General features: G+C 48.6%; 1 protein-coding gene across 2 annotated transcripts; it reads left to right on the forward strand.

Annotated features, from left to right (window-relative positions):
- Positions 1–26: 26 nt before the first annotated feature.
- Irf2bp2 (interferon regulatory factor 2 binding protein 2) lies at positions 27–4,378 on the forward strand. 2 transcript variants are annotated; one of them, XM_028767719.1, is made up of 2 exons: positions 27–1,023; positions 1,578–4,378. In XM_028767719.1, the coding sequence occupies exons 1-2, from the start codon at positions 27–29 to the stop codon at positions 2,291–2,293; spliced, it is 1,713 nt and encodes a 570-aa protein (XP_028623552.1). In that variant the 3' UTR covers positions 2,294–4,378. The 2 variants fall into 2 exon arrangements, with proteins under 2 accessions (XP_028623552.1, XP_028623553.1); XM_028767720.1 differs by having other exon boundaries at positions 27–975.
- The last annotated feature ends 8,010 nt before the right edge of the window (positions 4,379–12,388 follow it).

The raw sequence follows: 12,388 nt of genomic DNA on the forward strand, positions 1-12,388 counted from the left end.
CCTGCGGCGCGGCGGGCTGTGCGGACATGGCCGCGGCGGTGGCGGTGGCGGCCGCCTCTCGGCGCCAGTCGTGCTATCTGTGTGACCTGCCCCGCATGCCCTGGGCCATGATCTGGGACTTCACGGAGCCCGTGTGCCGCGGCTGCGTCAACTACGAGGGCGCCGACCGCGTGGAGTTCGTCATCGAGACGGCGCGCCAGCTGAAGCGTGCTCACGGCTGCTTCTCGGAGGGCCGCTCCCCGACCGGCTCACAGCCTGCAGCCGCCAAGCCACCCCCACTGTCGGCCAAGGACCTACTGCTGCAGCCGCCGCCGCAGCTGGGCCACGCGGGCGCCGAGGCCGCGCGCGCCCAGGCCATGGAGCGCTACCCGCTGGCGCCGGATCGTGCCCCGCGCCTGGCCTCCGACTTCAGCACGCGTGCGGGTGCAGGCCTCGCACAGTCTGCCGCGCCGCAGCCCGCGCCGGCGAATGGCATCCTAGTGCCCAACGGCTTCTCCAAGCTGGAGGAGCCGCCGGAGCTGAATCGCCAGAGCCCTAACCCTCGGCGTGCACACGCCGTTCCGCCCACCCTGGTGCCTTTGGTGAACGGTTCCGCTGCGTTGGGGCTGAGCGGCCGTGCTGCGGCCACACTGGCCGCGGTGAGCGGTACACCGGGCCTGGGAGCTCAGCCCTCCGAGTTAGGCACCCACAAACGCCCGGCGTCTGTGTCGAGCGCGACGGCGGAGCACGAGGCGCGCGAGCCGAGCAAGGAGAAGGCACAGCCCGCACACCGGAGCCCGGCCGACAGCTTATCCGGCGCGGCCGGGGCGAGCGAGCTGAGCGCCGACGCTGCAGGCAAAGGCCGAGCGCCCGGGGAGCAGGACTGGGCCAGCAGGCCTAAGACGGTGCGAGACACGCTCCTGGCGCTGCACCAGCACGGCCACTCGGGCCCCTTCGAGAGCAAGTTCAAGAAGGAGCCGGCCTTGACTGCAGCAGGCAGGTTGTTGGGTTTCGAGGCCAACGGGGCCAACGGGTCTAAAGCAGGTAGGGGCGGCAGTGGGGCGAGGGGAGAAGGGGTGGAGGGCGTGGAGTTAGAGGCAGCGCTTGCGCGCCTGCCCACCCATGTGTGTGTGCGGCGGGGGGATCCATTCTTCCATGCACAGTTTTGCCTTAGACCAGAAACAACAAACAGCCAACTTCCTGGTCGGCCTGGGGCTGAACCAGAGCTTAGTGGCAACGTGGTTCCTCTGCTGAACCAGCACAACAGGGATGAGTCAGAACGAGTTGATAGCAGAGACACGGGGTTTTCCTTTCCCAGCACATTCTTGGATGGAAGCGTGAGGGCAGCAGTCACCCTTTAACCTGTCTGTTAATGCAGTCACATGAGCTGGTTTGGGGTTGGAGCGTTTCAGGCAGGCTTCCATGATTTAGCTTACCTTGGAAGTGGTGTGCAGGCTCAGACCCACTTACTAGGGGAGACGTTTGAAGCTTCGTGCAGAACTAGGGTGTGCTAGGTGTGTTTTTGGAGATGGGAGGTGTTTCTTTGGGGGTTACATTTCCATTAATTTCCCTTTTCTTCCATACTTGCCTCTTTCCAGTTGCAAGGACAGCAAGGAAAAGGAAGCCCTCTCCAGAACCGGAAGGGGAAGTCGGGCCCCCTAAGATCAATGGCGAGGCACAGCCTTGGCTGTCCACTTCCACAGAAGGGCTCAAGATCCCCATCACCCCTACATCCTCTTTTGTGTCTCCGCCACCCCCTACTGCCTCTCCTCATTCCAACCGGACCACACCGCCTGAAGCGGCCCAGAATGGCCAATCCCCAATGGCAGCCCTGATTTTAGTAGCAGACAATGCTGGGGGGAGTCACGCCTCGAAAGATGCCACCCAGGTTCACTCCACCACCAGGAGGAACAGCAGCAGCCCGCCCTCTCCCTCCTCTATGAACCAAAGAAGGCTTGGCCCCAGAGAGGTGGGGGGCCAGGCCACCGGCAGCACTGGAGGACTGGAGCCGGTGCATCCTGCCAGCCTCCCAGACTCCTCTCTGGCAGCCAGCGCCCCCCTGTGTTGCACCCTCTGCCACGAGCGGCTGGAGGATACCCACTTTGTGCAGTGCCCGTCTGTCCCTTCGCACAAGTTCTGTTTCCCTTGCTCCAGACAAAGCATTAAACAGCAGGGCGCTAGCGGAGAGGTCTATTGCCCAAGTGGGGAGAAGTGTCCTCTGGTGGGCTCCAATGTCCCCTGGGCCTTCATGCAAGGAGAAATTGCCACCATCCTCGCTGGAGATGTGAAAGTGAAGAAGGAGAGAGACTCGTGACTTTCTGCGTTCAGAAAAGCCCATGGTTACCCTTAACTCAAACTTGTTGAACTGTATATAGATTTCCATACATTATATATATATATATAAATATATATATCCAAGACAAGGGAAATGTAGACTTCATAAACATGGCTGTATAATTTTGATTTTTTTTGAATACATTGTGTTTCTATTTTTTTTTTTTTTTTTTGACGACAAAAGGTATGTACTTTAAGGCATTTTCTTCTTTTGTTAACGTTGTTAGGCTGTCTGTGCTTGACTCTGGGTGACAGTTGCTGTTCTATGTAGGCTGCGACTTGGCTGCTTTTGTTTTTTGTTTTTGTTTTTTAAAGAGCACTTGGCAAACAAATGCTTCTAGCCGTATTTGTATGCACTTATTTTAAAGAAAAAAAAAGCCAAATACATTTTTTTTTCTGACATTGTAAGATTGCCTTACTGTCTGTCATTTCTCCTCGCTGGTCTCTCTCAGGCTAGAGGCCAGTTGGTGGAGGAGAAAGGAAGTGAGTGGAAGGGGACACCTGTCAGAAGGGCATGCCCCGCGGGAAATGTCACCCATCTAGCAGGCCATCTCCGAGGGAGGGAAAGTGGGGTTTGAATCTTGTCAACGGTTCAGTTCTTGCAATATTGGTCGTCAGAGGTGCTGCAGAAAGGTTTGCAACGTTGTGTGTTTGGGTTTTTGTTTTTTTAAATTGAAGGCAAGCTAGCCAATGTTCGCTCTGCCCACGTGACCAGTTGTTAGCTTTCAGTGCTGCTGCATGATCCTCTTTGGTTGCCCCACCGGTGGTTCCAGCTGTAGAAGTAGTTGTCAGAGGGTGGTGTGGAAATCGGGTGGCATTACTGCTGACTCTCAGCTCAGCCTGACTCTGCCGTGCCGTCGGCCATCCTGAAAAATTCTGGGGTTCCTTACTGTTGCAGGCCAGGTGAACTTGTGGGATTGGATTTCATGTGTGTTGCGTGTGTTTTTCTTCTGTTCTGGTGTGTTTTCGTCTGCTTGTCCAGTTCTTGCCTGCGTGTTGTCCCCGTTGTGACAAGTACTTACCGCAGTGTGTACGTTGACAGTTACAGCCCTGGGTGCTGCCAGGAGGACCTGTAGGCATGTCAGTGGTGGGGTTACAGGAAGCCTGCAGTTTTTCCTTAGGTGTGTCTGAAATACTAAGAGAATAATACTGTTCTGGGGGAAAAGAAAAGATCTAGTGAGAACTACATACATGAAGGGTTTTTTACATAAGCAAGCCCCACCTCTAACTATTTTAGGAGCCTCTTGTAAACTAATTTCTTGTGGTCACTATTTTGCCTTAGTGAAGTGATTGCTTTTAATGTAAACAGCAACAGGTCATTAGCTATCAGTAGTGGTGCCCTTAGTGATGCTGGTTTTGTGGATTTTTTTTTCTTCTTTGTGCTGTTTTGGTTTAATGTCAACAGGAACACTACCCTAAACCCTGACTGCAGGTGTTTGTAACTTGGCCTTGTAGGCTCAATCTTGGCTTCTAAGTCTACTATGGTTTGTGTGTTGTTCACTGCCTGGCTTCTGCTTTAATTTGAAAATAGAGATTATCACCAGCTTGCCATCATTTCTAGTTACTTTTTTTTTTTTTTTGTTTTTTTTTTTTTTTTTTTAAATTTTTTTTTTTTTTAAACTTTTTTTTTTTTTTTTTAAGATGGTTTCTTTAGTAGTCAAGTTACTAACACTTGACACTGCACCAAATACAGTATTTCTTGTCCGGTTTTTCTTGAGTGCACCTTGTCCTCTGGGTTTTTGTTACCAGTGGTGTTAGAGACAGGCTTGCATTATAGACCAGTTGGTCCTTACTGTGACTCAGGTCCGACTGGTCTCTCTGAGGCAGATGTACACACAGAGAGAGCAGAGTCAGTTTTACCTGCCCGTAAAGTCATTTGTGAAGGGCCCAACTATTATGGTCTGTACTATAAATGTGTTTCTAAGCACTTTATTACAAACTGGAATTTGGCCTCATAGATGTTACAACTAGATTAGTCATTTGACCTAATTTGCCGTGGCTGTCTGTAATCTCAACACAGATAAGGTCTCCAAAAACAAGAAAATAAAAGAACCATCCTGCTGAACTGGAGAAGTCTGTCCAGCTGCAGAAACGGCCACCTGTGGTTTCTCTGCAAGTAGCAAGGAGGCTAAACCTGACCTGTGCTAAAGGGGCTGTAGTTTGAGGTTAAGGGTGGGCTTCAGAAGGCTTGCAGCTAGAGTGTTGTCCTGGAGGGGGTGGGGCGGGGTAGGGGGGAGTCTTTCTCTGGCCTACTCTGTAACGGTCACACGGGGACCTGGGTTGATCTTTTCTTGTCCTTGATGACACCATGGATATAGTCCACAGCTGGGTAGAAATGTCAGATTCCTAATACTAGCTGTGAGTTTAATGTCCAGAATACTGGGGGATGGGGTTGTCAGGCTATTTTTTTTTTCTTTAACAGTTTATAGAATTTAACAGGTAGAGTTAGTGTCTTTCATGTGGCCTCACTCTGGAGTTACAAGAACATACACATGGTTTACAGCTTTTCTATATACCTTTCCCTGGCCACCAAGTATTTTGAAAGTGTGCCACCTTTAAACCTTTGCTTTATTTTTTCTTTTTAAAGTTGAAGGTGATAATTTTTCTATCTATGACGAAACTCAATGTCTACTGAAATAAGTGTAATCTTAGCTATCAACGTTACATTTTAAAACCACGCTATGGAGAGCGATCACCTGCGTTCTGTCATTTGTCAGATTTTACAGTACCTTTTTTTTTTTCTTTTAGCATTAAATAAAAATAAAATTGGGAGCACTGAACGTTTTCCAAGGCCTTTTTTTAAATTTTTTTAAAACCAAGCTCAGGGTAGCTGTCGTGGTCATAGCTAGCCTGAAGGGGGTATGGGGTTGGGGTTTTCAGGACAAGTAAGATAGGAGACTACAAAGGGGCAGCTCTGGGAGCGAGGGAGGGTGTAGAGGGGGGAGGAGCACTGATAGGATCTGAGCAGAGGTCATCTGGGAAGTACTAGTTTGCTTTGCAGCAGAGCCACTCAGCAAGAACGGGTTGGAAGGAACAGATGGCGGGAAGCTGAGATGCCTGTCCCGACCTGGATCTATCTGCTCTTTGAAAAGTTTTGTGACATCTTGGGCCATAGACAAGTACCTTGGGGGTGGGGGTGGGGTCTACATTCGGTAAAGCTGTGGAATGAGGTGTAGACAGAGCCACGTGAGAGGCTTGTTTAGGTGTGAATCCCCAGGGGTTACTTAACTGACGCTTATCACCACATAGTAGGGAATTCCTGAAGGATACATCTCTTGACCTGTGGTCAGAGGTAGGCTCCTGTGATAGTGAGCGGTGACTTTTAGGAAGAGTTCAAGGCTAGAAATAAACAGTCATAGTATGTTTTAAGATGGCATCAACAGCACCTTTTGGTGGGGGGGGTGAGGGAGGGTCCTGTGACTTGGAGGGATGCTATCCCATGTATATTTAAGTTTTTTTCATTAGTAGTCCACTGAATGCATTTTTCAAAAAGCAATGAATGACTTTTTCATTTAATAACAAGAAATAGGCTAAACTTAGCTTTGGTTTTCTTGAAAATGCTTGTTTTTTTTTTTTCGTTTGTGACACAATATCTCTTGCAGAAGTCACGTTTTAAAAAAAAATTTTTTTTAAAGCACCTTCCAACGATGTGTAAGTGATTACATCCAGTTCTTCAGTTAAGTAGACTAGGTTCTTGATGTGGGGATGAAAGGGTTAAAAAAAATTGGGGAATCCTAGTTCTGAGACAAGTCTTACACTGGCCAGTGTTTCTGCACATGATTTATAGATCATCTTATTGGATAAGTGAAATGCCCACCTTCTTGATTATGCATGGAATCCTCCAGCAAAATGTTTGGGTAGCCACCGTTGATCTGAGGTCACCCTCATCTGCTTGCCTTCTGTTCATAGGAAGCTAGAAGACATGTTTCTCCTTGGTCACAGACCAAGGTCAGATGCTCAGTGAATAGGCTCATACCTACTTCTTCACCCTGGGTTCTAGATGCAGCCCATGGTTAACTCCTTAAGGGCTGCTGCTTAAGCCTACTACCAGAATTAAGTTGAGAGCAGAAGCAGAGATATAAAGTTCCCAGACTGTCAATCATGCAGGTCCCGCCTTCCTGTTTTTCTAGGGGGCAGCCTGCATCTTCACCCCACCAGAATGCCCTTCTTACACACACACACACACACACACACACCATGTAGCTTACACTCAACACTGGAAGTTGGAGGTGATTGGGTTTAGGGATTACCACTGGATATCTCTGGATTCCCAGCTAAATACATAGTGGGGGTATCACACTCCCCTTGCTGATCATTAAGACTGAAGAGTACATCCGTGGTGGAGTGCTTGCCTAACATGCATGGGGCCCTGGGTTCAGTTCCCAGGACTGAAACACCTCAGCCATGGGCTTTTTAACCCAGCAGTGTCACCTGCCCCCGAGACAGCCCTATTCTAACACCACTTCCCTTTGATTTATTTCGAAAGTATTACAGCTCTTAAAACAAAAAAATTACAAAATTGTGTTTGTAGGGTTTGTGTGTCTGGAGTATTTAAATCCCAACATGGTGTCCTCTTGGGGCAACAAGAAAGGTATTTTAGGACAAAAGTACTATAGAGACATAATGGTTTTTAATTATTTGCACATGGTATCATAAGCACTGTTTGGGTTTTTGGTTTTCTTGGTTTTTTTTTTTTTTTTTTTTTTTTTTTTGAGACAGTCTCATTGCATAGCCTAGAACCTGCCTGGTAGACCAGGCTGGCCTCAACTCAAAAGTTATCTGCTGCCTCCTGCTTCCTGAATTCTGGGACTAAAGGCATGCAACACCATACCTGGTTAAAAAGTGACCTTTTATTTTGAATGCAAAAGTCAGTAGAATGACTTTTGTCATGATATAAGTTTCACCTTGAATGTGTGTGTGTGGGGGGTGGGAACAGGCTGGCCCTCTGTAATGCACACTAGCCCAAAAATCAAACAACATCCTTCCAGTGGGAGCAGAACCTACCCCAAAATCATTGGAAACGCCTCTAGATAGATTAGGTCCAGAGACCAAGATGACAGGATTCCCTGTGAGAATTCAGAGCATCGGGTACTGGCTGGCCTTTGAATGGGGGCCGTAGAATTTATTTAGATCGTAAAATACACACAGTACATCCTCCACAGTGAGCTAACACATCCTGTATAGGGTAATACCGCCACATTTGAATATTTCTAAATATAGCGTACATTTTGTGCAAAATATCTTGTTACGTAATCTTGAGATCTTACCCCCTTAACCACTCTTACTTAGCAATTAGTGATTCTAAGGAAGTCATCAGTATCATTAACAGTTCAGATGCTCACCGGGAGACTGGGCACAGATGAGTCAAGCTATACTGGATGAGTGTGGTGGCAACAGCCTTAGCAGACAGATATTTAGGTCACTGCAGATTTCTCTGCCACTTAGAAAACATCTTTCCTGCCGCAGCTCAGCGTCTTCTGAGCTGTATGTGTGTGGTAGCAGTGTCTCCAGGAAAACAAAACAGAAACAGTATTTCAGCACAGCTAAGGGCTTCGATTTATCTTAATGTTTGTTGGTTAGTTTTGTTTTTAGAGACAAGGTTTTTCTGTACCCCTGGCTGTCCTGGAACTCTGTTGTAGAAAAGACTGGCCTCAAAAAAAAAAAAAAAAAGAAAAGAAAAGACTGGCCTCGAACTCCTCATGGAGATCCAACCTCTGCCTCCCAAGTGCTGGGATTAAAGGTGTGCATGACCACTGCCCAGCTTTTGTTTTAAGTGAGCCACAAGTTTTGTTCTCTTATGACTTTTAAGTATGCTATCAAGAGATCTGCAGAACACGGAAAGGACTGTTGGATCCACCTGAGTTATAACCCTATAGCCAGCCATCTTGGATTGAGTTGCTACCGATTGAGTAGCTACCGGAAAAGACTGCTGGGGGTTGAGGGAGCGCTCCACCCAGGCTGTTACCCCATTTTGTTATTTGTGCTGCCAGCAGCAATTCAATTAGCCTTTTGAGCGATAAAAGATAAAGATTTATTGTACCCCATATACAACTGAAATCAGAATTTCACAGGCGGGTCACAGTCGTTAGAGACTGTTCTAATAAGCACCATATGGGTGTCTGTACCATTCTTCTAACACCCCCAAGCAGGCACCTCAAGCTACAGCCTAATTTAGATCCACTTGTGAGGTTAGGTCAAAGCCACCGGTTGCAAAGGCCCCTTCTCTTGGCCAAGGGCACAGTGGACAGGTTGGTCCACAGAGGCTCCCCTACCAACCATGAGTGTGGGAAATAGCGTAGAGGCTAACTCCACACACAGGAGAACGGAGTGTCCTAGAATTTATATACCGAGCCACAGCAGCTTTCTGACCTAGGAACACAGACGGGCATGCGCACAATGCATGCATTGTGCTGCACACAACGGCCATGCTTTGGCTGAGCATCAAAGCGGCTGCGTCCTGCCGCATCTGCGCACAATCGCTGAGCCCCGGTCACAACGGGCGGGGTCAGGCTAGGGCTCTTCCTTTTCCCCTTTTAACTTTGCGTGGCAGTTTGGAAGCAAGGCGTGTTTTAAAAAGAAGCCTCCAGTCCAGCCTGCCCCAGTCCCTGTTACAGAAAGAAGCGGGTCAGGCCCAGAGGAACACATGGAACTGAATTCGCTGCATGGAGGAGAGGCTTCCACTCCCTCTCATCCAGGACCGCAAATGGGCACGTGGAGGCTCCGGCGCGCCCACTGCGCGCGCGCGCTCTACCCTTTCCCGCTCTGTTCCTGCTCCACGGGTCTCCACCACGTCCCCCGCCCCACTCGGTACCTCATGCCCCGCCCCACTCCGCGATCCTCGCCCCAATCCACGGACCGCTTCCCCACTAGGCAGGCCCCTCTCCACCCCGTGCGTCCCGCCCCACTGCACGGGCGGCGCCCCGCGCCAGCTGCGGTGCTAAAATTAGCGTCCCGCGCGTGAGTTGGCGCCCGCAGGAATGCGCGCGCAGGCCGGGGCAGCGCGTGCTGCACCAAATAAAGTCAAAGGCTCGTCTGGCGAGGGGGGCACTGGCGCCTGGGGCCCCGAGGGTCACACGCGGCTGCTTGAGGCCGCCAGCGGGTGCTGGGGGTGGGGGGGGGGGGAGATTTGCGAAGTTTACAGAAGCCTCCGGACAAAAGCTGTCCAAATGTCACTCCGTTTTTGGAAACCATCCTGCCGGGTTTTTAGGGCTGCAGCTATAATAAGCCAAATGTTTCATGCTGGTGCTGTAAACATACGTGTCAAAGGGACGTCCGTGTGAGCAGAAAGCATACCCATGCTGGACCATGTTCAAAGTGCAGTTGGGAAGCAATCCTCAGGACACGTCCATGTGAGAGTTCCCAAGTCCGATCAGGCGATATATCAGCTGGCTGTCCACTCGGGCATAAGTTAATGTAATAATTTAAGGTGAGAATAACTGTTTGAGGTGCTACCCAGTTAACATCACGTTCTGAATTATTCAGTTTAACGCTCTGCAGTATTGTGGCGGGGGAGGCGGGGACGGAGAGAAACAAAAATAAGCTCCGTTTTGTTGTTGTTGTTGTTTTTAATGATTCTGTTGAGTGTGGTGGCGGATGCCTGGAATCCCAGCACTGTGGAGGCAGAAGGGTCATAAGTTCAAGACCAGCCTGCCCTACATAGTGAATTCCTGTCTCAGAAGGAATACGGAGGGTGTGTGTGTGATGACATTTCTCTCTCAGCAGTCTTGGAGCAGACTGCCTATCCCGGGGAGATAGGGACCTCCCTCATTCAGGCCTGAGTGACATAACAGCTTGCCAATGCTTAAACAAGTGATTGTAGCACATGGATGGGACACTAAAGAGTTTTATGTGTCTAGAATCCTACTCACAACCTGCCTGAAGACTTCCCTCACACACTGAGAGGCAATTGTGACAGAAATCAAAGGCACTGTGCCCAGATTTTATCAAGGAATCTTGAAGGCTTCCTGGTTCAAACTTCTGAGAGAAAATTCCTGTTCTTTCCCTGTGGCTGTGTGTCTACAGCCAGAGGCTGTTCTCATGAGGACACAAGAGAGTTCTGTGCTGAGACATGAAATCTTAAGTTCCACTGGGAGCGCACCTCTCTGCCTATGCTGCACCCAACAGTTGCCACACAGGGTTGGGGAATCTTCATAGACCACGAGCATCTGAGGGCACCATGTACACTTGCCTTGATTATTAAAACAACAAAACAAAGCACTATGTATTCACCCCGTTGAGGAGCTAAGAAATGGGCAGTCTCCTTGACAGGGTTCTGATCTGAAAAAGCGCTAGGTGTGCGCTAACAGGGTGCTGGGTTACACCAAATAAGCATTTTCCTTTATTATGTGAACATGGGTAACGAGGAGTCCCTCTGAAACACTGGACAGCAGGGCGCCCCCTGCTGTACTCACTTCTGGAGAGCAAAATCCTACAGGGCGCCTCCTGCTGGGGATCAAAGGCTATTTTTCATTGGGTATCAATACCGTACCCCGTGCAAGCTTACTTATTTCATCAATGACCTTAGAGAATAAATGACTCCATTGGAAATGAAATAAAAATATGATCCACAAATAGAGGAGGTGAATACTTTCTAAAAATAATCCGCTCAGAGGCATTCATAGATAGTCTCTTAATCATACTGTTAAGCCTACAGCAGGTTGTCATTGGTTGGTCCACCTGTGACTTTAAAAGCAAGGACTGTACTCATGTGGTTGTGAGGGATGGAATATGTTAAATATATTGTATTTTCTAAAAGCATTAAACAAAAAGCAAATAAATGTGTGTGGGGGGATCAAAGAACCCCTTCATTAGGTTAACTTCAGTGAAGATGTTCTAGGCGTAAAATTTCACATTCTTTTCCGACAAACCATGTATCTTTGCCCCGGAGCCAGTGTATCCATAAAAAAATAAATAAAAACATGGAAGCCATGAAGAGTTGGTCAACCACAACTTTGTAGCTTGAGAAGGAACTTAGTCAAGGTGTCAGTGGCAAACCAGGCCACCCGGTTAGCCCCAGGTGTTTCTCTTGTGGTGTCTGCTGAGGTTGTGGACCAATGGGATGAAGTTGGGACCCTTCGTGGCTCAGATGAACCCCAGACACTAGAGCAGGAAAGAGATGACATGTGTAAGAATGGTGACTGGAGAGAAAGCTTCTACCAGTCCCCCACCTGCTCCTTGTGTTTCCTGTCTTCACTAATTGGTTCACCTAATATCTCCCTCCACGCATGTGCCTCCTGGTAAGGGACTGAGGATTGGGGACGTGACTCAGTTGGTAAAGTGAGCAAACTGAAAGCATGAAGACCTGGGGTTGGATCTCAGCACCTATGCAGAAAAGCTGGGTGTGACAGTACACAGTGTAGCCTCTGCAGAAAAGACTGATACACAATAGAAACTCTGCACTGGGAAGCAGGCTCATTGGCCAAGTAATCTAGCGAATCACTGAACTTCAAATTAAGGGAGAGATCTTGATTCAAAAGTAATGTGGAGAACACACACCCCTTTTGCCTCCACACATATAGACAGGGACAAGGCACTTGCATACACATATGCACACATATACGTATGCACATATACACATATGCTTACCCATGTCTCCAACACCCGAGCCCCCAAGATGCAAAGAATATGGGCTAGGGTATGATGGCTTAATCTTAAATGAAACCTCTCTCTCTTTCTAAACATTTGTGTTTAGTCTTCTGAGAAACAGGTTAGGGTAGGGGTCAGGCGTGGGCTTACCTCTTGGCCTTAAGGAGGGATTGACAGACAAAGTTAAGTAGTACACATTCCATGATGCTTAACGCTTGGTGACTTGAGATATGTTCCTTGTGACTAGATCAGGTAGGTGCAAAAAGAGTCTTCGGTTTGTTTGCAGAAATGACTGTTACCCTGCCACGAATCTGGCCGAATTCCCCCCGCCCCATTAGAGTGCCCCAGACTCACTCCTTCTCATCTCTAGACTCAACTTCCCCTTAGGTACCAACCAGCCTGTACTAAATGGTATGCTCATCAAATTCAGTGAATGTCTAGTTGTTTTTTTTTTTTTTAATCCGTTGTGATATATCCAAAATTGAGCTCC

Source organism: Grammomys surdaster, unplaced genomic scaffold (genome assembly GCF_004785775.1).
Source record: "Grammomys surdaster isolate TR1022 unplaced genomic scaffold, NIH_TR_1.0 181, whole genome shotgun sequence".
In the NCBI taxonomy this organism is placed as follows: domain Eukaryota; kingdom Metazoa; phylum Chordata; class Mammalia; order Rodentia; family Muridae; genus Grammomys; species Grammomys surdaster.